At 34.0% G+C, this 26,654-nt stretch overlaps 4 protein-coding genes across 6 annotated transcripts; 2 read left to right on the top strand and 2 right to left on the bottom strand.

Moving 5' to 3' along the window:
- Nucleotides 1-94: 94 nt before the first annotated feature.
- On the bottom strand, nucleotides 95-8,175 carry LOC136345271 (ubiquitin domain-containing protein 2). Its single transcript, XM_066293396.1, has 6 exons — nucleotides 7,952-8,175; nucleotides 6,896-7,052; nucleotides 6,589-6,708; nucleotides 6,221-6,422; nucleotides 4,479-4,677; nucleotides 95-4,320 (listed from the first exon to the last, which is right to left on the bottom strand). The coding sequence occupies exons 1-5, from the start codon at nucleotides 8,031-8,033 to the stop codon at nucleotides 4,507-4,509; spliced, it is 732 nt and encodes a 243-aa protein (XP_066149493.1). The 5' UTR covers nucleotides 8,034-8,175; the 3' UTR covers nucleotides 95-4,320; nucleotides 4,479-4,506.
- Nucleotides 8,176-8,621: 446 nt separating this feature from the next.
- Nucleotides 8,622-13,451, top strand: mtm (myotubularin). Its single transcript, XM_066293387.1, has 12 exons — nucleotides 8,622-8,853; nucleotides 9,154-9,246; nucleotides 9,586-9,798; nucleotides 10,021-10,281; nucleotides 10,342-10,480; nucleotides 10,738-10,814; nucleotides 10,866-11,002; nucleotides 11,326-11,533; nucleotides 11,731-11,901; nucleotides 11,963-12,170; nucleotides 12,335-12,516; nucleotides 12,675-13,451. The coding sequence occupies exons 1-12, from the start codon at nucleotides 8,740-8,742 to the stop codon at nucleotides 12,807-12,809; spliced, it is 1,938 nt and encodes a 645-aa protein (XP_066149484.1). The 5' UTR covers nucleotides 8,622-8,739; the 3' UTR covers nucleotides 12,810-13,451.
- Nucleotides 13,452-14,186: 735 nt separating this feature from the next.
- On the bottom strand, nucleotides 14,187-18,464 carry LOC136345269 (heme A synthase COX15). 3 transcript variants are annotated; one of them, XM_066293390.1, is made up of 8 exons: nucleotides 18,320-18,464; nucleotides 17,202-17,375; nucleotides 16,368-16,494; nucleotides 15,983-16,115; nucleotides 15,456-15,642; nucleotides 14,963-15,230; nucleotides 14,476-14,744; nucleotides 14,187-14,428 (listed from the first exon to the last, which is right to left on the bottom strand). In XM_066293390.1, the coding sequence occupies exons 2-8, from the start codon at nucleotides 17,355-17,357 to the stop codon at nucleotides 14,297-14,299; spliced, it is 1,272 nt and encodes a 423-aa protein (XP_066149487.1). In that variant the 5' UTR covers nucleotides 17,358-17,375; nucleotides 18,320-18,464; the 3' UTR covers nucleotides 14,187-14,296. The 3 variants fall into 3 exon arrangements, with proteins under 3 accessions (XP_066149487.1, XP_066149489.1, XP_066149488.1); XM_066293392.1 differs by lacking the exon at nucleotides 18,320-18,464 and adding an exon at nucleotides 17,444-17,562; XM_066293391.1 differs by lacking the exon at nucleotides 18,320-18,464 and adding an exon at nucleotides 17,440-17,560.
- LOC136345266 (phenylacetaldehyde dehydrogenase-like) lies at nucleotides 17,653-25,487 on the top strand. The gene is made up of 12 exons (XM_066293386.1): nucleotides 17,653-17,760; nucleotides 17,813-17,919; nucleotides 18,079-18,230; nucleotides 21,193-21,349; nucleotides 21,409-21,563; nucleotides 21,782-21,879; nucleotides 22,047-22,299; nucleotides 22,468-22,649; nucleotides 22,826-22,925; nucleotides 24,361-24,568; nucleotides 24,715-24,917; nucleotides 25,078-25,487. The coding sequence occupies exons 1-12, from the start codon at nucleotides 17,677-17,679 to the stop codon at nucleotides 25,389-25,391; spliced, it is 2,013 nt and encodes a 670-aa protein (XP_066149483.1). The 5' UTR covers nucleotides 17,653-17,676; the 3' UTR covers nucleotides 25,392-25,487.
- Nucleotides 25,488-26,654: the final 1,167 nt, after the last annotated feature.

Below are 26,654 nucleotides of genomic sequence, written 5' to 3'. Positions count from 1 at the left end.
AGATTTTAACATTTGACACATATTATATAGGATAGTTGCAAAGGAATCTAGGAATGGATGAAATTGTCGAAAACGTTTATTTAAATTTTCTTCATTCATTTTTGTAACAAGTCTTTATTTTCAGATATTTAAATCCATATAAATAATAAAAACTAAATTTAACGTACGAGCACAATATTGTCTAAAACTATGTTCACCGCCGTTTAATAAAAACTTTACTCTAAAACAACATATTGACACAGTTTTGTTTGAAAATCACCCGCAAACTCGTGCTAAACTCACAAAATTTAGTCCTAAGGTAGTAATAATAATATGGCTTTTCCGGAGATATCTAACTACTATCATTGCATTGAAATTGTGCGCACCACCTTTGGATTTTGCACGTAAAAACTCTCATAACGAGTATCCTTTCTAACTTTTGTCTACATCTTTCCTATGGATAAAATTGAGGTGATAGCAAACAAACTTATTAGGGATGTTTCACGGCATCGGTCAAAACTACTACCAGTGGAAAATTTATAATGCGTTAATTTTTCTAACAAAAACGCTTTGAAAGCATCTTGTCCAAATGTGAAATGATTACAAAAAATAGTACGGTAATAATAAAAACGAAACATGGCGTTTTTATGGACCACTTCGTATGTTACTTTAAATTCTACATTTTTGCTAGATCCGCTAGAGTCATAATCAGAAGTAATTTTTCACGAACGCGTTTTTGAATCACTTCAATATTGGTAAAAACAAGAAAGTTACTGAGATATGAACAAAATCAATTATTCACACTGTACAGAATGTCCCAAATTCGATTTTAAACATCTTAAAAAGTATCCTGGAAAAGTTTCTGGCGAATCACGTGGCATCTATTACTGCTAGGCGCGATTCAAGACCCAGTACAATACTGGTTCATGTCAATGGATGAAACGTGTCAAACAAGTTGAAACTTTTTGGAAACTCGGAGGAGAATATTCCTATATTGAGGATGAGATTCCGGACACTCTGTCCATAACTGAATTAAGATATACACTAGCATACAGGGTGTCCCACTATCGTGGCCCGCAATTATTTTGTTTTTTTTTGGGGTTTGTGACATCAAAGATTGCCAGTGCCAACTTTCTTGATTTAAACGAAACACCCTGTATATTTCTGCTTCACTGAAGTCACCTCGGAATTCTAAAAATATTTTTGTGTAATATATTTAACTTTAAATGTCTCTCGAGTATCAGTACCTCAGGAAGAACTGAGAATCAAAATATGTTATTATTAGAGTTTCGGTACGAGATACAACAATATTCACGTGGAACGCTATCACACATTTTTGAGCCGCCCCGTATAGCTATTCGATGATCTGATGCGATAAATCTGTCAGGCCTTTTAATATACTTTTATTACAGATACCTAAATACTATTGATGTTCCACAAAATTCGGGACACCCTGAATGGCACCTAATTCAACAGCAGTCTTAAAAATAGAAACACTGTATTTAATCACGATTTTTTGGTTCAATATTCCTTTCTAGTGTTATTTAGGCCTACTAATTCAGCTTAGAAAGCATTCTTTTGGCTTCAAAGATCATGTGGGCTAGTGCTACTAAATATTATTGTATAAAACCTACAAGGAAACATTTTTGTACTGAGTGTGAATGTCAGATACCGCATCGAATCGTTTTATTGCCCCAGAACAATAACTATAACCTAATAAAATAAATAAATACAGGGTGGTTCAATTGTCATGGGATATTTTTGATATAAACGAAAAACTTAGCAGTGTAAAGTGCAGCGTTATTTGTGGAACTAAATGCTGGTTTTCTGATTAATAAAAAAAAAATCATACTTTTTCCCTTTGCGTAGTTAGTTTAACCCACTGTATAATACATACATATTAAAAGATGTTTTTGCCCATGGCAATATGACCATTCCGTATAGAGATCTAACCCTAGAATATATCATTTAACACTTACGCTAAAAGAATACTACAGTCACCCAATTCAACATTGTACAATTAACTTAGATCTTTAAAACTATAAATTTTTACCGAATTAAATTCCTGGTGATGACAAAACTTGGACGGAGCATTTTGTTCGTATCACACAACGGATTTTACTTTCTTCCATTTTATTTATCAAGGTACATATCAATATGATAGAAATTGCGACGAAAAGTTAATGACGATTACAAAATTCAGAAATATCGAATTTTTTCGAGAAAAGCGGCTACAATGAGATGAAATATCATGATTATTAGAATCTCAAATAAAAACGATTTATTTGTATGTGAAACCTTCATAAAAAGAATAAGTTTTTGTTATCTATATGTTGTGATTTTGAGTGGCATTTTAGAAGGAACAATTTTTTTGCTTAATTTCCTTAAGTGTCTTCTTCATTTTGGAGCTATTTATGCTCTAATTTCATTATGTACTTATTTGTAATAATCAATTCAAACTAATAGAATGGTCGCAAAGCAAATTTGATTGCAATTTCTACATTGTAATGTCATTACCTACTATGAGTTCTGCCGAAACATTCCTCATGGTGATGCCGCCACGCAAACCAACATGTATTAGGGTTTTATTCTCTGTAGTCAAGGGGGGCTCACAAAAGTTTATCTTCAAGCTAAATAGTATCATGTAAAAACCGACTAAAAATGGGACAACTTGGAAAGTTGTCTTGTGATGTAATTTCATACCAAGCCATTTTTTAAATAGTTTAGGAGATCAGAAAATATTCCATTGTCTTAGAATTTTCTTGCCGCACCTGAACGTTGGGCTCCATGTAGTACAAGCGGTGGAAAGAACAAGGAAAAACTTGTGACTACCATGCAAAATTTAAAAAGCCTTTAAGTAAATAAAGATCCGTTATGTATGGAATCGTAAAGGTAGCTGCATTCCAAAGAGCATTAATATGGAACGAAACTAAAGTAATAAAAAAAAGTTCAGAATTATACTTCAGCAGATTCAAACCCGACTTATCATCAGAATCCATCGCGACATAGAACTATGTTACATACAGGGGTATAGGTTATCCCAGAGAAACCATTTATAGAATGGGTGACAGACAAACTTTATCGCCTGTGTATTAAAGCAAATATTTGTACCGATATAAAACACGAACAAAAAGAAACAGTTTCGGAAATTGGAAGGATACCGGAACGAAAACAATTATAGGACAAAACGAAACAAATCAGCTGCTTACACCGAACAACGGACTATTCTCTGACGTAAACTCTGGACGGCATGGTTTTTTTTTAACCTATACCAATAGAGTACAAAAACGACATTTCCAAGTATGGTAGATAATTTGATACTTCAGAACACACTATTTTTAACTGCCTGAAGAAGGACCATCATTTGGATGACTAATTAAAGCCAGATAATGTGATTGATTAATTTGCCAAAAGTAAATAATCCTGAAAACTTTTTCATCCATGATTAGGAAAAATGTCTCAAAAAGAACGAGACATTTATAAAATTGAGATATATTTGAGCAGAGAAAACAGAATGCATCCTTTCACATGAAGCTATGCTTACCCTTGTTGTGGTAAGGGTAGGATCCAGGATCAAGTCCCCAGCCATTTTAATGGATAAGCTCTTTAAGAAGGAAACTCTTCGACGTAGTTGACCCCACAAGGCCTGATACAGCGGGGGAAAAGTGCTTCAGATGAATTTTATATTACCCGATCGCCAGATGACCAAGCAGATATCGAATTTGAACCACCCTGTAAACGTAAAAGTATGTTTATATTTTTCTTAATGTAAGGAATTGAACCCAAAAACGAATGGAAGATGACGAATGCTCCGTCCAGTTCGTGTGAAAACTGAAAAACCAAAGAATAAGAAAATAATAAGGGACCCTTTACAGTTGAGCACTTTTGCTAGCAAGTAATATTGCCGAAATTTTGATCCTACCTATGTGCCTTGTTCTTGCCGTGGTTAACGTACACCGAGCTCTCTTTACGCTATCATTTTACAAAATCGACCATCTCAAGGCATGTATCTATGTTTATTGAGATGAGCAGGCTTTGAAGGGATTTGTCTCTAATAAAATTGATAAAAATACCAACTGTAAAGCGATCTTTTTTCAGTCAACTAAATAATAATTTACACACAATTGCAATAATAATCATAAGTATACAATGTACCTTTTAATCTCACAAAGAAATGGAAATATACACATTAACTGTAAATATTCCAATCAATCTCGTATCTGTTACAGCTAAGTTTTGATATGGTCCTATTCAGGGACTCGTCACGAAAGTGTCACAACCTCCAGTTTATTTGGTCAGTCCCAGGTAGTATCGTGTTTTGATTTAATTTAAAAAATCTAACTGCAAACGAATGGAAAGGTGAGATTTAGGGCCAAGCCGTTGATGTGTTGTTAACTTTAAGTGTAAACTAATTTCCCATAAAATGTGAAAACTAGCATAATGTTAAAATTAATAATTTGGTCGTTATGGGCATTTTAATGTGGGGCATCCGAACTTACCCTACACTATCTACACTTCAGCAGTCGATCATAAGGCCTTTTTACTGGAAAGGGGCGACAAGCCCGGATTTTCCATGTTGACAATCACCTGAACGATGTATCCAGGCGGAATTTTGGCTTCCTCCACGTGCAGTTTATCACCGAGGAGCTTGCCACCGAAGAACCATCGTTGTCGCGACGATTCTATTCCTTCTTGACTCTAGGATTTATTAAAACACATAGTAGATACTATAGTCTACTACACATAAGCTACTATATATAGGCAATTAATCTTCTTAAAAATTTGACCATGATATTTATTTCATTATTTAAGTACCTATTCTAGGAAACCATGGTTATAGGCTGCAGAATTCAATAGCAGTATACGATTGAACAATAAAAGTAATCGTTTGATATTAAATATGACATAAAATTCCATTTGAGATCATGATTGGTTTCTAGTTCTTGTTTACACTACGCAGCTCTGTCATCAATAGCTGCATTTTCCAACTCAGTCAACAGAGTAGCTGCATCTCACAATAATTTGTTGTGACGTTAATCTCACATTTTGGATTCGTCAGACATTAAAAGCACGTCAAATTTAGCATATAGACAGATTGACAAATTACACCGTAATGGTGATTTTAAGCGAAAGGAAACCATCGCATTGAAGGCACCCAGAGGATATAATGTATTTAATGAGATCTTGGCTGTTAAACTGTGATCCATGTTGACAAATTTTAATACTGATTAATACTTATTTTTCCCCCTAGCATTCTGAATTTCCACAGAGCCAACGAGCTGATAAATTAAACTTCTTTTCACACAATAAAAACAAATTTCCAAAAGTGACCGCTCATTACCAATCCAATTGTATATAGGGCAAGAAAATAATCAGTAAACTGTTTGCATTTAACATTAAATATTGAAAAGGCCGTCGTCACGAGCTTCCTACAGGACTCAACACACGACACATCGCGATCAATAATTTGAAACGTCCCATGTTCACTGACCTTTAAAACGATATTAATAACACGGATTTATTTATTCACTTCCTTCTAAGGAAGTCTTGAAAAAATAGCTTCTGTCTGTTCTATTATTCATTGATGATTCACTGTAAAAATTAATTATGCTTATTTATTCTGAATTATATGTATTTTTGCACTCTGCCGATGCTTTCGATGGTTTTTGACACATTCCAAAACACGCTAAGTGATATTTTCGAACAGTCGAAGAGATTTCCCCGTCTTTAAAAGAGTCTAAATTCAATAAGAGTTGAAATTTTGTTTACAATCGCGAGAATTCTTGGGAACTGAAATCGAATAAGTCGTTTTTACACTACTGAATGGTTTCTTTTTTTATGATATCTCAAAAACACCAAACCCCTTTTTTGAAATCGATTCTTAAAACCCTCAGCCACTTTTATCGTAATTTAACTATTTTATGCGTTATTAAAGTGACCTTGTATAAGCAAATCTCTGGATGAGCCTTGCTTAATTTTATATTTAATTAAAACCTGTAAGAGGCATCATAAATTTATATTATATAACGTAACAGTAATGATAATGATTACTTTGAAACTGCCACAGTATACACGTTCAACAATCAATAAGCAGAAGCTAATTCAAATTCAATACCGGTCTTATCTACGTCAAACCGAACGCCTATCATATAATTACGGCTATAAGGAATAAATTTCTAATACCTGCTGTCAGCCTGGCATGAGTATTAGAGATGTATTTATTTCTCATAAAGTCACTCACCTGCAACTTCTTTTTACACATGCTAATGCTATCCTTTGAGTAAACAGCTAGCTTCACGTCACTGCAATTATGGCTGAGACGCAGCTTCAAAATGGTTTCCATACCGGCTTCAACCGGCTCCGATTCAATAGCGGGCGAATCCCGTCCGTCTTCTTTTACTATGTTGATCGGGTATGAGAGACAATAAATCGGAACTTGGTATCTGTTACAATGCGAAAATGAGCTTATTTTAGATTTGCGATATATGTAGATATTTTAACAATATTCAAATGTCCATCAATCAAACTCAAGTGAGATAAGTGACAGTACTTTACTTGAACATAACCTAATTGAAATATGAAAATAGTTAATAAAGTTTGCATTATTACCTATGCCCCAACTGATCATAACAGTCTGTTATATACCCGTTAGGTACGAACACCCCGGCGCCATCTAAAATGGCTTGAGCCATCTCATAGTCACGTTGTTCGGCAGCCAAAGCTGCAGCTCTACAAGCAAATCGCTAATTATCTGTTAACTTAAATATCAAAGTCCTTTGATAGAAACCAAGAATCTGACCTATACACAGACGCTACTTAATGTTTCTTTAGAAATTAACTCAAATTGCAAGTTGACAATAAGTTAATATCCTAGCTTCTGGTTAACAACTAAGAATGAATTAAAAATCTGAGATACCTTAAGGCGTCCCAAATCTCCTTTTTTCCTTCGAATGCGGGAGCTGTGTCCCAAAATTCGTCTCGTTTGGAGCGGAGTTGTCCCTCGGTGAGGGGTACGTCCGACTTCCATCGGATCGTTTCGTGCGCTAGCCTGGAGTTTTTATTGTGCTGGCTTCCTGTGGCGAAGATAAAGGGAATTTCCAAAAAAGTTAGGAGGCCATTTGATTTTTAAAAAATTCCCTGCCTCAGAAATGTTTATGAAATCTCTTAGAGTTATGTTAAATGCAGATCTGAATTTAGTCTTCTAGTGTTGACTCAAAGTTACAGTGAGGTCTCTCATGTTACTCCACCAATGACTGACCGTAATGAGAATTGCAACCATTTACAACAAATGTCAGAGATAAAATACATTTAAGGACCTCCAAAAAATAAATCTTAAGTCACATTAATTGTCATGTGTCACACATGTTTAAATTAAATTTTAAAATGTTGGTTATAAGTAAAGTAAAAAGGTAAGAAGGATAATAATTTGTAACTGTGGTGCCAAAAATAACACCTCAAAATACAATATAAACCAATAGATATTTAGTTATGTCAGCTGAATGAAACTGAAAAAAATTCATTAAAAAGAATTTCCTTAGAAAAGAATGTATGTGGTACTTAACCTTCACAAATATATAAGTTAAACCATCTAGTTAATTTCTTTTTTAAAGGTTTCAGTTAAAAAAAACGATATAAAAGCATTTCTTAAGTTTTAAAAGTGATCACAATTTTTTGCAAGAGCACTGTGATGTTTATAGCAATTTTTTGAAAACAAATTCCAGCACTTTTTTCCTTATAAAGTCCCATTATTAGAAGATTTAAGCCCTTAATGTCCTGTAGAATGCAAACACCCTTGCATATATAATCCAATTACCTAAGTTACAGTAACACAAGTATGGTTATCAGGATTAATACCTAGATTTCAATGTTTAAAATATAAGCATTGCGAAGACCTGAAGACGGTCACAGTCTAATCGTGGCTCTTTGCAAATAAACAAGAACTGTCTGGAGACTGTGATGGAACTACACTAACCTGATACGGGCCTGGTAACTAGACCGCTACTATTTCCCACAGCCCCACTGTGACTTCGAGATATACCTATGCAACCGCCCATGATTTTTGGCTGGATGTTGGGCACATTTCCTGAAATATCAACTGCAAAATGCCGAAAAGATCCATCGTTGACCCATCGCTTACGAAAACATTTATAATCTTGAAAAACAAATAAAATAAAATGGGAATGACATATCAAGTGACAGCAGCCTTGACATATCTTCACGTAGTCTTGAGCCATAGAACAATTACGGCAGCACTGTATATGCCGGCCGGACGTAGAGTATCCCAGGCAACTCCAGTTTGATTAAATATTTATTTTTTAATATTAATTTAACAACTATTATCTGTACCTACTTGTATCTATAATAAAATATAGTTTCCGTCTCTACAATGTTGTTGCTCCCGATACTATCAATAGAGTTAATACTTTTATTGCCGCAAGGGGCAACTAAGTAAAACAGCCATAATGAGGCGGAAATGTTGAATTAAAATTAGGGAATAGCAACAGCACATACATAGAACAATAAATCTATATAAGTATAATTTTGCTTTATTATAGAAAGGTGTGGTAAATTATTTAATTTAACAATTACGTTTCATATTAGTCAATTAATATTGTATTTAATTAGTCAAATGTCAGACAATGACACCACAAATGTCAAATGTAACGTTTTCGAAGAAAATGTAAACAAAACGTTATTTTCCCTATTTTTCCAGAAAGCGTTTGGTTTTTTCCTGATTTTCCTTGATTTTCAACTAGGATTATGAGCCGTAAGAGTGGCAGTTTAGAGTTGCTAGATATGGATCCAAACCATTTTGGTAAAGACACCTACAGATCAGAAACGAAAAGTCTTAATCTGGGAAAGGCACAAGATTCCGTAAGCTAATTACTTTTTACCCTATATCTTTAACAACCTCGTTAAATAATCCATTTGAAAAGGTGATTTCGCGCAATAACAATCTCAACATTCAAGTAAAGAGTAATATGAAATTTAGAACAATTACAAATATGTAAATCTACAGAACCACACCTTCAAATGGTTGAGAAGCAAAATATTTATGAGGCAATTTTTTAATGAATGGATACATACACAATACCTATCCAAAATTTCTTTCTGTAGACATACAATTTTGGATAGTTTACTGATAAAATACATGAATATTAATATCATTTATAGAACACTTGGGGAAAATCATCACCCAGTAAGAGCTATTGCTCTTCAAGTTCTACATCCACTGAAAATGTAGTATCCACTTTAGAAAGGAAAAAAGTAAGTTGTATGGACATTAAATTAATATATAATAATCATAATTTATTATAAAATATTCACTTAAATCATTAATCAGATTATGATAAAATAAATATTGAATAAACAATAAACAGATGTAAATTACTAGTTTTCTTTTATGATAATCCTTATTTCAACAAAAAAAATTAGAATATTTTTCTCATTTCTTTGACAATTATAAAAATATGAACTGACATGCAGTTGCACAAAATGGTTCGATTTGTTTTGAAACAAACTGAGAAAATATATTTTTCTCAGTGTATTCCAAAACAAATCCAATCATTTTTGCAACAAAATTCTAATTTTAGTTGATATTCTCAGGCACAAACGTCCACAGAACCAGGTACTTTAAACAGGCCAGACGACCTACCTTTGTTACATGGTGAAAAGGTTACAGGACAAGCTAGAGATGTCACATATTTGTGCCCTTATCAGGGCCCTGCCAGAGGGACTTTAACTGTCACAAACTACAAATTATACTTCAGATCAGCAGATAAAGATTTATCAAATATTATTGATGTTCCCTTGGGAGTTGTATGCATTAGCCTGATTGTTTATATGTTATTCCAACAAAATGTCAGTTTGCCATTGAAAGTAGATGTTTTTTTCCACTGCACTATGATTCTTTAAGAGTTTGTTAGTGTGAGAATAAAATTTTTTCACCAATCAAAATTGTCAACCATGACGAACCGAGATTTTCAATAAGTTGGAATGCCATATATTTCAAAATATATCATTATTGGGAAAATCGCCTAGGTCTCACGAATTGAAAAAGTTGGAGGAGCCTCATCAAGAGGGGAAAATGCATATGGAATAGAGATATTCTGCAAGGATATGCGTAACTTGAGGTTTGCCCATAAACAAGAGAACCATTCCAGACGCACTGTGTTCGAAAAGTTGCAGATGTTTGCATTTCCTTTGAGCTTCAAGCTCAAGTTATTTGCCTTTGAGTACCAGGAGGTGTTTAGTGAGAATGGGTGGGCAGTGTATGAACCTATAGCTGAATTAAAAAGAATGGTATGTGTTTAATGCTGCCTAAAAAATTGATATTTATTTCTTGTTGAAATATTTTTGTAGGGAGTGAATAATGACATGTGGAAAATAACGAAATTTAACGAAAACTACAACATATGTGACAGTTATCCAGCTGTTTGGGCCATTCCAGCACAAGCTACTGACGAGGATATTCAAGTTGTTTGTAGTTTCCGGAGTAGAGGTAAGTCCTACATTTTAACAATTTGTTTTTTTCTTTCAATTAAGTATCCTGCATTAATGCTTTTAATATAGTTTGAAAATCTCATCAATCAATTAATCGACAGTTCTAGACGTACTGAAAAAGATTTCTTAAACAAAAAACTTTTGTTAACATTTTTCTGCTTTTAACACTCTTCTTTTTAATAAATGTGGAGGTGATAAACGAGTATACATTTATGCACATCTGTCCAAATCTTCAACCTTAAATTTGGTGCCTAGGAAGACTGCCAGTTTTGAGTTGGATTCATCCTGAATCACAAGCCACCATCACAAGATGCGCACAGCCATTAGTCGGGGTAAGTTATTAATATAATATTATTTTCAAAAGTAACTTGATTTCAAATAAGGTAAGCGGCAAGAGATGCAGAGAGGATGAGCATTACATTCAATTAATTATGGATGCCAACGCGCAGAGTCATAAAATGATTATTATGGACGCTAGACCTACGGCAAACGCCATTGCAAATAAGGCCAAGGGCGGCGGGTAAGGGCTTCCATTATTGTTTTGTCCAAATTAAATTTTATTGTTAAAGTAAATTAACTCAACTTATTAAAAATCTTGGACTTCGGTGAAAAGTAGAAGTTTGTCCACTGAAACAAAAATTAGACAATAACAACGGCTGAATTGTACGTATAAGTGAAATTCGACATTCTACAAATATCACATTTCTGACCTTATTCGCTTGATAACTTTGGCCACTGTTGCTTATAACTACTTATACGGGATAAAAACATTTGTTTATCGTGGCGAAATAAGATTTCTATAATAATAAATTGAAATTATGTGAAAATTAACCTTTTGTTCAGTTATGAGTCAGAAGACGCGTATCAGCACGCCGAACTGGTGTTCCTTGACATCCACAATATTCACGTAATGCGAGAATCGTTAAGGAAGCTGAAAGAATTGTGTTATCCGAACATAGATGAAACCAAATGGTTGAGCGGTTTGGAATCCACATATTGGTTGAAGCATATTAAATGCATATTAGCGGGAGCAGTGAGAATCGTCGATAAGGTTCGTATTTATGGTTCAGAAAATGCAGTTTGATTGTATACAAGGTGCATTCAAAATAGGTCCCATGCTTTATAATACATTTTTCAGTAAAGTAATTAAAATAAAATATTTGATTAAATATTTTGACAAAAGGAAACGCGACGTAAACTTCAGCATGCTATTATAACTCTCATTATTGCTATTATTTGTCTTATTAGGTTGAAAATCATAAGACTTCAGTCTTAGTACATTGCTCAGATGGATGGGATAGGACAGCCCAATTAACAGCCCTTTCTATGGTTATGCTGGATCCATATTATCGAACTATCAGGGGTTTTGAAGTATTAGTGGAGAAAGAATGGTTATCTTTTGGACATAAGTTCCAACAGGTGTGCTTGAATGACAATACATGTAATTTCAAGTTAGAACAAGTTTTCTTTTCATTCGCAGAGGGTGGGGCATGGTGATGACCATCACAGTGATGCAGATCGTTCCCCTGTATTCTTGCAGTTCGTCGATTGTGTGTGGCAAATCACTCAGCAGTTTCCGAACGCCTTCGAATTTAACGAGCATTTTCTAATCACTATTTTGGACCATCTTTATTCGTGTCGTTTTGGCACGTTCCTTTTTAACAGCGAAAGGGAACGTGCTATTGAAAGTAATTATTTTTTGTAATTTCTACGACCTTTAACCAAAACACAGCCTAAAAGTCAAAGACACTCCATATGTATTTGTTAATGTATGGTCTTTTTTTTATTGAACAGTCACCTGCTTTTATTGAGCAAAGCAATTAACGTTCACCTCAATTATTATTATTTGTAGAAGTGAAAGAAAACACAGTTTCTTTATGGTCTTACACGAATAGCAATTTGGACCTGCACAGAAACCCCCTTTACTGGGCGAATATCAAGCAAGAAAGAGTGCTGGTACCTGTCGCGAGTATCCGGCATATTAAGCTGTGGAAAGCCTATTATTGCCGTTGGAATCCGAGCATGAGGACGCAGGCAAGTCTTGCTTTATAATCAAAAAATGCAAAGTAAACGTATAATTTTGTCTAGTTTTCAAAATTTGAATTATTTTTGACATTCTGGCATAGTGTCATAAAAAAATGCTTTGAATTATATAAAAGAGTGTTTCCAACATATTTATATATCTTTTAAAGGACCCAGTGTATCAACGAATCCGTGAACTGCTGAAACTCAAAGAGCAACTTCAACACACCGCAGCTGAATACAGAAAGGAGCAACAACAGCGTATAAACAGTGGCAACAGAGGCAGCCACGTTAGCCCCACGTGATACAGTGGTATTGAAAATCATACTTAAAGACTGTGAAAAGAAAGTCAGTATTTTTGTTCCAAGCCGACGTTTTATTACGAGATGCCTTGAATTGGCTCAAATTGGTCGACTAGTGGTGAAAAAATATATAATGCGCATATAATTAACCTCTTCATTTAATGCAAATTATTAGCAATATTGTCGAAACTCCGCGATAATGGTGTGTGGCAATTGCTAATAAATAATCTTAACCGTTGGTTTATTGCTAAATTAACCATCAGCCATTCCAAGTTTTAGAAATTTTTTTGGCACATTTTCTAAGTAAATTGGCGAAAATTGATAAAATAAATAGCATTTATCTTAACATACCACAAATCTAGCTTGCATTATTTAATTTTCAACGTATTTTACTAGAAGAACAAAAAACTAATTATTGCATTTTTTCTCATCGCTCGGTTCAAGTGTGCGTAATTCTTTAAGGTTCTCTTCTTGGCACTGACAAATTTGTTATTTATCGTTTATATTCGTATATGTTTAGCTTTAAGCTTTCTACGTTCTTAATTTGTTTAAGTTTTTGTCGTTTATCTTTAAGATGTCCAACTACATATTTGTTTATTCATTTTGATAAATATTCAAACTGTGAATAAACTTATTATTTCTCGAGTTAATTTACATTCTTTTACGTTTCGATTTTCCTCAATCTACATGCTTTAACAATTATTAAACACATGAACTGTTCGTTCTTCAAGCCATAGTTTCTTCCTTTCGCCATTTATCCAGTTTCAGGAAAGATACCAACCGCAACTTGACAATCGTACATACCTGTACAGGATACTCTATTGAAATGAGTCTGACAGTGTCTAAACGGTTAGAGATAGGCTGAAAACAATTTTTTTGGTACATCTCATAAGTGTTTTCAAACATACAGGGAGACGGATAAAAGTGTGTTCTTTAAAGGAATGTCATAAATATTATTGCTCTACATTCTGTGGGCATTTCAAGAATAATTTCGTTGAAACGCATTCTTTTCAGACACATCTTGAATAATTCTTTATACAATGGTGAATAAAAATATTCATATTTCCAAGATTAAGAAAATGTAATTTGCAGATTATTCCAGTTCGAGAAAAGTAGTTCGCATTTTCTCTAATTATTACTAGCAATTAGCTATCACAAGAATATTCTCCACGAACATTGATACCTAATGTTACAGAACATTTACAAGTTGCTCTAAAGTGTGCCTTTGAATATTTGCCATCAATATCACTAGCAGTGATAATGGAATATTGTTTATAAATTTGAGCATAAATTGGTACATTAGTTTCGATCAATCTCGACATTACTACCTAGGTAATTCGAAGGATATTTTGAGATACGTGAAAGAGAAAAAACAGCACATTTTATATATAAACACTTTCTCTGATAGCATTAAGTAACATTAAAATATAAAATACTTGTTTATGCTTATGAAGTAACAATTTCACATCACAGTAAGTTTGAAATAGCAATTACTTCGGTAACTTCCTCAATTCGTGTGTCAACCACACTGCATTGGAAAGTAGCAAAAGAGAACCACTTTGATGTCCCGCTGCCACTGGTACTGGGACATATGTCAAAAGTGTGGTGATACCCAAACCAACCTAGACTAACTCTTTTATTTGAGACCAAAGAGGAATTGAAAACCAACCTGTAAATATCCCATCAAGAGTAAGGCATTTGCAGCCAAATAAGCTCTCTTGGGCAGCACTTTTTTCCTGCTAAGCCACCAAAGACCAGTAATAAGAGCTAAAGTGGAAGTGCCCAGTATCCTATGATCAAACTGCACAGTAGTGGGATTTTCGGTAAAGTTTGTCAATTTAGGGGTAAAGGCGAGGATGTCTTCAGGCACCCATTTATCAGCCATTTTAGGGAAAGAATTGTAGACTAATCCTGCATCTAAGCCAGCGACAAAAGCACCTGGAAGGTATTCCTTTGCAATAACTCCGTTATTTTAAGAATATTCTGAGCAATAACTCGTTTGCGTAATTTAAAATATTTGGTTTTCTTTGCATAAATTCAAAAATTTAATCGGCCCGAAGTACAATTTAAAATAAATCTGAGTTTTCTCTAATTGTGTTAAGAATATTCTGAGCTATCACTCATTTCTTGTGGTCTTTCTCCGTTTAATACTCAACCTGAAATCGCAGTCAAGAACACCATTCCTTTAGTGGCATGAGCCAACATTCTGAATCTTCTAGTAGCTTTTAATACTGAAGTATTATTAATTTTAATACTTTCAGCGGGAATTAAGTGGTCAAAAGCTGACCAAAGAAATAAGGTGTACAAAACAAATGCGAGTCCTAGATGACTGGCTAATCTATATTGGGATACTCTAGGAACATCGCTTTCGCCCTGGAATCTGTCCTCCAATCCTGATTGTACCATGTACCAACCCATTAAACCCTAAAACATTTTTGTTTATTTTTTTAACTTAAAATTGGAACCTCCAATGCATATAAGTTCCAAACGTTCTTTAAATTTGATAGAACGTTAATATATTGAAGTTTAATCAAAGCTTAAACTTCAATACATTAAATCTCAGAAATGAAATAATTCTCATATGTTAAATTTTCAGAGTCTTAATTTTTGCAAAATGAATATAGGGCCCAATTATCCCCTGATTCGTACCTGGGCTCCAATTAAGGTCCCAAAAGCTAGAACTCGCTTCTTCATTCCAGGAGTAAGTCGCCCTGTAACCCAAAACCAAATTGCGGGGATTAAGAACACACCCCCGATAAGACGACCCCATTGTCTGTGACCATATTCCATGTACCAGATGAATTTGAATTCTGATAAAGTCATATCTTTATTTTTTCTGCATTAAAAACTTAATTCAGAAATAATTATGCGTTGGAAATTTTTGGCCAAATTCATAGAGAATGCCAATTTATACCGGAAATATAAATACTTAAATCTATTTTGAACATACAAAAAGTGTATTTTCACATATGTCAATCAAGGCTGCAATTTATTTATCCACATCAAACGCTTGAAAATGTCCAAAACGCAGTTCAATTTTAATATTAAAAAAGAACCTCTAAAGTGAGTCAAAGATTTGAAAAAACGTTGAAACAACAATATTTAAATTTGCATTATTCCATGATTTAGCCAATTTCCAAATTTCCAATTTAGCCAATTATTTTTATTTTACCTACATTTTGAATTCTGGATATTGCTGATATCGCGCAAATTCCTCCTCCCATTCTTGCTGAGTTTTAGGCAATTTTTCACCCAGCAATTTCCATGTCACCATAGACAAACCCGACTCAGTTAACCTGGTTACACCTCCTTAAATACATTTATCCATTGTTTCGGTTTAAATTCAATGAAATTGAGTACCTTTGTCATTTAGGAAATGGTGCAGTTAAGACCAAATTTATCAACCAAAACATTAAACTTTTATCTAAACATTATTATACAATATTATTCTTAACATTAGCGTCAATTTTACTTGATTTATTCAAGAACCTTTAGTGGTTTTGACCACTTCTTCAATAACCTTGTAAACACTTTTCAAAATACCATAGTAAATACTGATACCTAACACTACAGCGACAAAGACCATTCCACTGCAAGTCATTAACCAATAGCCCACAGTTTTCTGAGACTTTTGAGAGGAATCAGAGGCTAATCGTAGAGATATGGCACTACTTCTATGTTGGAATGTCTAAGGGACATATAAAAATTTAACTTTGATAGTTTAAGTTATTGCCTTATCAGACACAAGTAAAACATATAAAAATTTTAAGGAGGAGGGGTTTTTATTTTTACAGAATTCAGGATATCTCTAGAGATAATCCATGTGTGTGTTATTGGATGATTTCTATATTTGTGTGGCGTTGAACGAGGGTGTGGTGACAGTGTGTGTCTTTTGCAATCTCCTCAAAGTCTTGTGTTTGAAGCAGATACTCCACAATTGTCAGTTTCATGACCAACACTATTTTTAATATATGCAGAATACATTAATGATTTACTTTGAGTCATTTCAAAAGAAAGATAGTTATCTTTTCCAGAGATAATGTAGCCTTTGCAATGCGTTATGTGATGGTTAGTAAGGACCTAAATGAATTAAGATTGTGGTGTGTGAAAAATTCCCCGATTTTCAATATCTCTAAAACAAACATTAAAATTCAAATGCAGTTTTAATGTTCCCTTATAAGTGTTTTGTTTCAAAAATGTAAAATGAAAGATATCTCATATCTGGGATTGAAGATAGACAATCTTCTCAGGTTGAACCCCAAAGTGGCCAGGGCCCTTAAATTTAGGGTGCAGTGGGGAACCAAATAACAAAAAATATTTTTCTAAATTACCGTTTTACTTTTATCTGATAATGCTTAAAAAAATAAAACTTTTTTATTCATAGAACTGGCTTACTTTCAATGAATTTTGCCACAGTGGCTGAGGCTTTTTTGTTACTAAATTAGCATAAGCCCTCAATGGGGTCCACTTATTAACATGTCCTGCACCAATTGTAACAACTCTGGGAGTACACCTCAATGAGGAAGTGCACAGCTTTGAGACACTTAACATGCTTTTTTGCTCTACAGTCTGCCCTTAAACAAATGAAAAGGGTATATTATTATAGCATAAGTAGGTAGGTATGTTTAAGTACCTACTTTATTACTTCATAACCTCAATAATTATTAAATTTTCTCCTAAACCATACACAAACAACCTCTCAAGATAGAATAATCAAGTCATTTATAGTCTGATTAAACGTATCAGTTAGACACATTTATTATCTTTGTTGAGGTTATATTCTTGATTGCCTATGAGAATCAATTACTCAGAATAACAATTTTATATCTTTATCAAATAGTAATGATCAAAAGCAGTGCTTGGACCAACCATGGAGATATCAATTGAAAAAATACAGGAAGCATTTAGAAGCATGGAATATGGGGAAAACATAGAGGATACATCACAAGCCCAAGTAAGAATAAAACCATATTATTTAAATATTTGTGATAAATTTACGTTTCAAGGATTGGATGGAAACAATGGAAATTATAGACAAATCTATTGAAATCGACACAATACTGAAAAGCACTAAAGTTAGCAGTTATACTTTCACAAGATTAACTTTAGTCAGGTAAATAAATAATTTGAAACAGCTAGAAGTATCATGTAACTCTGCTGTTAAAAGTTGCTCACGCATTTACTCAAACAACTTTAAATTAACATTGAATTTAAAGTAATTGAGCTGCCTTGAGTAAGATTTTGAAAAAACCTTGTATAATCTCAATTGAAGGTTAGCCCAAGAACTGGAGAAAAACGCAAAATTGGTGTCGCAGATCGAAATCCTAGCGAGGGGTATTTTGGCTAAAGACACGCTACCAGCTGTACAGACTTTGGCTGAGTATTTTTACTACTATGCCAACTTTACAGAGGGAGGATCAAAAGGTAAATAAGGGGCTTATAGGTCGGAAACTTTTTTGAAATCTATTTAACATAACCTTCTCTTTTGGCTTGAAAGACCAAAGAAGACTTACCTAGATATTTGTTAATTTTCTTAATTGCTTTTTTTTATTGTTTAGTATCTTTTACTTATAGTGCAAAACAATTTTTTTTAGTAAATTAATAATGATTTGATTAAAGTTTAAATTATAAACTTCGATACAGTGAGATCATATAAATTTCATACCTAATCGGTCGTGCGATTTTACACAAGAGAAATAGAAGATAAAAAGTGAGTCGTAGCTTGATCATATGTCGCAAAATGACATTGAAATTAATTTTTGATAAAGGAACCGAGTGAGGTTATGTTGTTTTATTTACTTTCAATTTTCAAGATATCCCTTGAACATTAACGCTATTTTTTAACAATCCATTTTAAGGGAAAAAGTCTATTTGTTTGAAAAATTCACAATAATTGCTGAAAATGCTGTTCATTCACTTTAATGCACAAATTTACCCGATGCTTCATACTCTTAAAGACATTGTCACGAACTTCTGGGGTGATATTTGCACAGTCTGCTCTAGTCCGGTCTGTAACCCTTAAATGCACGATTTTTTCTATTTACTTGTTATATAGTATACTTTATCACAAAAGTTGTGTCAAATAACAGAAAAATAATTTTAAAAAAATACAAAGTTAAAATTAAGTATTTATTCACAAAATAAATACATTTTGCCAAGTGACTACATTGCACAGATCATCACAACGAAATATGTAGGCACAAATTGATTTAGGTGAAAATTCTCGAAGCAATTATCAATTTTATTTAAATAAAGTCTGACTCCATATTTTTCATGCTTGATTCAAGTAATGCCTTTGCAATTGAGATACTGGTATAACCCAACGGTCAAATTGGTTCCGTCTTACATCTTGAGGTAGGTCATGCTGAGCTGGTTTTTTTTTCACCTTCGTCTGTGTTCCTGTTTCAATTGATTTCCAGTTTGGTCGACCTCTTTTCGGCATTACAGCTGTGTTAATTTTTGTTAGATAATTGGCTACGTCCGCTTGGAAGTGGGCTTAGTCTAAAATTTTTGAAAATTTTAATATTTGTTCCGTTTTGTTGATAGACCCACTTGTAAACCAACTAAGTATTCACTATCATGAGATTTAACACGTGATAAAAAAAAGCCTCTTGTACCATTTTAATTTTTTCACCATAATTTTATTGCGTCTCATCAAACTATCCAACAGGTCAACGTTGCCCACACATATGTCGATTGCATTCTGGTATTATAAATGAGCATTTCACGTCGATACTTTTCTTTCCGATCATACCTCTGCCCTAACGTTTTTGGGTAGGTTCAAGCAAAGGAAGATGTAAGAATAACGTATTAATTATTTTTGCAAATTAATGACGATATATCAATTTCATCTAATGCAACAAATTTATGACTGATATCACGATCTTCATGTTTCATGCAAGTCTCCGTAAGAAGTTTACAATTAGGTAAACGTCTGACAGTACCCAATGTATAAATTCCTTCTTTGGCTGAATAGACCAAAAAAGGTACTGAAGAATAATAATTATCATGTTAGAGTTCATAGTTTTTATTTCGTGCTATTATGCGAGACAGCCGAAGTACAATATTGGAGGTAGCATCTAGATCTAGTTCTGCAGGAGGACGAACCATATTATTTTTTTGATCGTTTTAAATCTAAAAATCATATGCGAATCCAGATATTCTGAAGAGGAGTGGGATTATAAGGGTGGACGCGGCTTTGGTCCTCACTTTCAAATTTAACTCTTGAAGACGCCCCGTGAATAAAATAGAATCGAATATCAATAGGAATCGGAATAGCAATTTCCCCTTTGGGAGGGGGGGCTCCGGGTATAAAAAATCTTGTCGGCAAAACATACTGGAGCCAGTACTACCACCCTGTGTGGGCTTTCATCTACTAAAAAACCCCGTGTTTGCAAAGAATTTCGAGCTCGTGCCCAAATCTTTTATCGCGCTTTTTGTTATTGGCATCAGATAACAGAATCAAACGGTATCATCGATCATCGCTTTCTACTCTGCCATCGCTTTAGGTCTTTGTTTTGTGTCTTTCTAGGGTGATGACGATGTCACTTCCCCGATCATTGGCTTGAATAACTCCGCCAACAGGGGGTCCTTCTGCCCTATTTTGTCCTTCTAACCGCTTCTTTCTTTGTCGGTTGTTGGTTTGCAATGATGAGTCCGAAGTTCCAGAATGGCTATCCGGCCTTTTTCCTTCCATCGTTGCAGGGAATGCCTTTTGGAATTTTGTCTTTCATTTTTCAAGTCTTTTGACTTGTTGGTTCTGTATGGGTTGTTCCCTTTTATCATCCGTTGTCCAGTAACTGATGTCTCGGTCTCAAATAAGAATTCTCCGTTTTCGGGGAAAGTCTTAAATACTAAACCCTCTGGCGGCGCACTATGGGCGTACCCTAGTTGGGGTGCCATCGACACCACGTGTCCTACCCGCCGCATTGGATCGTGGTGTCGAAGCTGATAAAAGGTCCTTTGTCGGCGGGCAATATTAGAGCTGACAAAGTCTTCTGTGAGAAACTCCCATGCCGACAAAGTTACTCAGTGGGAATTCTCATGCACTAACCAAAATCTACCATGGACGTGCCAAAGGGGTACACCATCTTCTTAATAATAATTTAACCCTAACTCTATTTACAATCGACAACCATTTAAATCGAGTCTCGACCTGATCAGAATACAAAATGCAATACAATTAAAAACTATCTACAGGGTGATGATTTGAATACTGTATCCTACATATATTTTTTGATGAATAATGTTCAGCAAGGGCTAGTTTTTTAAATATGCTGTGAGTTAAAAAATCGTTGTTTTAGATTTACACTGTGTAGGTGTATATATCATGAACGGTATTTACTTAAAGGGCAGAAAAGAATCAAAGACTATCTTTTCTTCACAGATATTGTGGTGGGAATTTTTGAAGACGACCATCCCTTATGGCTCCTAGGATTGTTCCTAGGTCCAGCCCTAGCATCTGGACACACAATAATCCTCCAAACAGGTACCAAATTTGCTGCCGTTGCTTGTTTCATTGTAAACTTGGCTATTGAAGTCGGGTATAAAACTTGAAACATTTTAACATTTCATAACTTTTCCAAAATGAAAACTTACACAGGGTGCCCAAAGAAGCTTTAATTCTGATACCGGCCAATGAAAGTAAATTACAACTCTATCTTAGCCACAAGGAGGTTTCAGTAGTGGCACTTTTCGTGGATGTTTTCAACGAAAAATACCAAGGGATCAATCGCTTTCATAAAAAAATTTTAATTCGTAAGTAAACGTTATCTATGCAAAAGGGAGTCCCAGATTTTTGCGTATTATAAATATCTCAGAACCTATTAGAAATTGTAAAACCTAAATGGAAAATAGGATTAATTATATGTTATGTGCATCACAGACCGATTCCTACAATTTTTCCTCTTAAACTTGTGTAAACAAAAATCAAAAACACTCTGTATGTGACGCAACCTCTGAAGGAAAAAATACAGTTTCAGGGTATAAAAGTCGAATGCTGGTGTTCGATGACTGCGATTTAGATTCGTCGATTGAGTGTGCAATTGAAGCGTCTTGGGGATATCAAGGAATGGTATGGATTGTTTTCGACGAGTACATTAAAAAATTATCACTGAATAATTTCAACTAATCAAAAAAGCAAATGGTGTTCTCAAGCACTCTTCTTGTAATATGTTACCTAATAATAACGTGTGCAAATTACACATATTTTTAATGCAGTGCAAATAATAATATTTACAGCTTCCGTGGGCAGCTGACTCAATTCTTGTCCAAGAGAACGTCTTCCAAAAGTTCGTCGATAAATTAAAAACTCGCATCGAAGCGTTAAAAATTGGAAACGGAGATGATAAACATGCAGATATTTCATACCTCAACAACCACATCACTCGTGTAAATTTCCTTAAATCTATAGAAAAGGCCAAATTTTTGGGCATTGAGATTTTCCCAAAAGGAACGGATGGTTCAAATGTCTTCACTCCTACATTAAGTATTGGTAAATATTTTTTTCCTCGCTTATACGGACTGTGTCATATAATTAATGGTAGATACACTACTTAACCACGGATTTCTAAATTTTAATTTTAAAATTTTCAGACAAATAATTTGTGGTTGAGCTTATGTACCCATCATCCTGTATATATTATAATTTACATCATAATAGGTTCGAAAATAAACACTAACAACGTGCTAACTGCGCCGGAAATTAACACTGTTGTAGCCCTATTGCCCTTCAGAAATATAGACGAGGCAGTAAATTTGGCAAATAATGGTAGACAAGGACTTGGAGCCTCGATTTGGTCCGAAAATATTGGGCTACTCAATGAAGTAGCTCGAAAACTGAAGGTTGGCGGATCCTTTGGCATTATAAATAGCATAGAGCCCCATATTTTCTGTAAGTTTACAAGCCAAGTTCCAACGTGAGCGAAACTTACATTGACGGTTTTGCACATAAAATTGTCAGAGATCGACTCGGCTTGTGAACTTATGAAGAATCGTATCCTCAGTTTGAAATATTTCAGGTTGGAAACGTATGGATTAATTGCCATGGACTTGTCTCTCCGAATATCCCTTTTACTCCGCTTAAAGACAGCGGAGTGGGGTACTTTGGCGGCAAACAAGGTAGGCAGGTAGGAAGATATTGGAAATTTGTTCATCCTATACATGGTCTTCCATTGCGAACTGCAACACATCAAAGTTACGAAAATTTAGTGGTTTGGTAAGAGCTTTGCTGTAATCTCGTCTAAAATGTTTTCAATGATGTTACCCTAAAGGTTGTACCGAAGTCGATGCTTGCTTATTTTAAACGGAATCTCCTATATATTGTTGCATTTTAGATCTTACGTTCGATTATAATACAAGTTTATTAATACGTTAATTTTCTTAGAATTAAGTTTTCAAGATAAATTCAATTCAATGTTGAAATTGACAAATGTAGATGTCTGCAGAATATGAAATTGTTAACAAACGGAAAGGTATTTTGCAACTCTTATTTTCATAATACTTTAGAAGTTCGATATTTTAGTATGCTGCCAAACTTTGTGTAATATTTCCTATAGGGTGTCCACAAAAATAAAGCCAAGATGGACATCAAAAAATGGTTAAAATTAAAAATTTTTAAATGAAACCTTGCTATTATTTTGATGTGTTATGAAAGTACGTCGAAAAGCAATCTATATTCTCTTTTAATTACCTAAAATAAAGTTGCACAATTTTTAAGTAATTTCACTATATAAGTTGATGCAGGGATGGTACATCTCTAATTTTAAGCTACAATGCGAATATGATAGACTTATCTATGAAAAATGGAAACATCAGCCAAATGCCATTGTTATATGGCATAAATCATACATTCCTAAATAGAAAAGTTAGTTATATAAAACTTTAATTATAGCATTATAGTTAAAAATTAGGGATATACTATTCCTGCAACATCTTAACAAAGGAAATTACCCAAAAATTATGCAATTATATTTTAGGTAATTAAAATTGAACATAGATTGCTTTTCGACGTAGTTTGATAATACATCAAAATAATAGCAAGGTTCCATTTAAACATTTTAAATTTTAACCATTTTTTGATGTCCAAGTTGGCTTTATTTTTGTGGACACCCTATAGGTAGGCAGTATACTAAAATATCGAACTTCTAAAGCATTATGGCAAAAAGAGCTACAAAATACCTTTCCGTCTGTTAACAATTTCCTATTCTGCAGACATGTGCATCTGTGACTTTCAACGTTGAATTGCATATATCTTGAAAACTATTAAGTCTTAAGAAAATTAAAGTGTTAATAAGCTTGTATTAAAATTGAACGTAGGATTCAAAAATGCAATAATACATAGAATGTACCATTTAAATTAAGCAAGCGTCGTCCTTCGGTACAACCAGGAAGATGACGTCATTGAAACTATTTTAGATGAGGTCACCCCAAGTTCTTATCAAACCACTAAATTTTTATAACTTTGCTATTCATAGTTTCCCCAAAAGGTTTAATAACAGTTTCCGGCAGGATACCCTGCACAACATTATTATTCAAAAATATATACATATTTTAGGTTTTGCTGAGTATAATGTCATAAAAGCCACTGCGACATCTACAGAAGCAGACATTTTGAACTCACTCAAAGATATTGAAGAAGTGAAAAAAGCCATAAAAGCGGGCAAAATTGCTATGGCGAATTGGGAAAGAACTAGCCCTATAGAAAAAATCAAAATCACAGGTTTGATAGTAGATTTTCTGGAAAAAAATCAAAAGAAATTCAGGTGCGACCTCATTTTTTTAATACAGAGACATTGTAAAGTTTCCTCCTCCTCTTACCATATTTTGCAGTAAAATGGATTTTTTTTAAGTTAACAATTTTGAAAACTTGAAATGCTATAAATACATAGGTATGGCAATTATATTTTAGTGAAAAATTACCTGAAAATTGGCTGAACAGTTTCAAAGCAAATTTGCAATTTTTGCTTAGAGAAACGTATCACTTGGGAAACTTCACTCAAAATGGCTTCAGTGTGAATTGTTTAAAATATCCAAGAGGAATTTTAGTTATTGAAACGAGATCTTCAATTGAATATCATCCTGTTAAGCTCCTTTTAGCTGCCCTATATGAAGGTTAGTTATGCCAAGTGCCACAGAAATACGAAAATGTTTCTGCTTATTAGTTGAAAGACCGACTGGAGAAAAATTATTGATTGCTTTGGCCACAACTTTTTATAAACTATACCCCTTTTTCACAAATTTACCTTTTTAGGCTTTGAATTTTTTTTTTAAGGAAATTCAGTAATATTGCTGAACGAATCCCCAGAAACCCAAGGTTTTTACAAAGAACTAGGACAGCAACTTCCTCTTGGACTACTATCGGTGGTTCCCTTCAGCCTGGATGCCGCTGCGACTGCATCCAGACACAAAGACTTGAACGCGTATTTTTCCCGGGAGAATATGCTTTTTGAATCCTTGCCCCTTAGGGAATCCAAGATATTTGAGTGTATTACTAGTGAGCTGAATTGGGAGCATGTTTTTAATCTTGTTACGGTGATTAAAAACATTTGGAGTAATTGTGGACAGTCCAGTCGATGCAATATTTAGAAGAGTATGATTATGTTTAAATAAGGGTTACATTTAACATTTAGTCGATGTATAAATGTATTTTTTCTAATGGAAATAAAAAAAAATCTTTTCGAACATTCGGTGTATGTACAGTGTCTCATGACCGTAAGAAATACAGAGTTGGTTAAACGAATGTAAAGGTGTACCTTTAAGAAAGGAGTACTTTGCCTTTTTAATTTTTTTTTTATTTAACCCTAGAATACTAATGTGATTTTATCACACGTTAATACTAATGTGTCGTAAATTTTACGACTTTTCCTAGAAATACGAAACTCATAAAAAAAAATTTTTTTTAATTGAAACAAAAGTTAACCTATACTCTTTGGTCCCTAAGGAATATAATTTCATGTTTGGTGTTTAATCACTTTTAATCCTGTAAGCATTCCGTGCAAGATTTCCCGCGGTGTTCGCCGCACATAGCATGTTTGCAATGAGTGCAGTAAATGATCGTCATTCGCCTTAACCTGCTGGGATAATAGTAACATAAGGTACGTTTGCCTTCTACTTGAGTGGCGTTGTCAAATCTTTTTTCGATTTTGAGGATTTCTTGAATAGTTTGTCGAAGTTTGCGGCGTAAAGTTGTACCACTTAGTCGATGTTCCATCCAAGGCCTGGCATTAGAAGTATACTTTTCTGCCTGTTTGGCAATTTCTTCGTTGGTGTGAACAACAATTCTATTCAAAATATCCTCCGAAAAAAAAAGCAGGAAATAATCAACAATTTCTGAACACACTTCACCACCAACTTTACTTCCTGATATGAAATGGACTATATTTCTTCTTGCTGTCCTTTTTGATAGTTGCGGCAATTTTGTGGACCATTTGTATCCATTTTTTCCTTTTAGTCTTATTGATTTTGGTTTTATTATATTCCTTTTTCGTTTTAACGAAGCCGCTATAATAGATAACGGAATATTTTCTTCAGATGATGTACTACTCTCTCCGTATATTGGATTGTCCAAAGGTTGATTAGCAATAACTAAATTAGTCCCGTTTACATTATCTCTCTCATTGTTTACTTCTTCCCCAAAGTCACTAATGTTACTGTCAGTTGATTTACTTTCAACCTCCAAACGATCTTCTTCTTCCCACTCATTATCAATTTCATCACCAGACTCTAAATATGAATCATTTTGGAAATCGCCATTCATAATTCTTTGAATTTCATTTTGCAGTTCTTTGTCACTCAAAGGCCTATTGTTGGATGCCATTTTCTATAAAAAAACTGCGTTAGTGCAAAAAA

Source organism: Euwallacea fornicatus, chromosome 19 (assembly GCF_040115645.1).
Source record: "Euwallacea fornicatus isolate EFF26 chromosome 19, ASM4011564v1, whole genome shotgun sequence".
In the NCBI taxonomy this organism is placed as follows: domain Eukaryota; kingdom Metazoa; phylum Arthropoda; class Insecta; order Coleoptera; family Curculionidae; genus Euwallacea; species Euwallacea fornicatus.
This window is presented reverse-complemented; position numbering and strand designations above follow the sequence as displayed.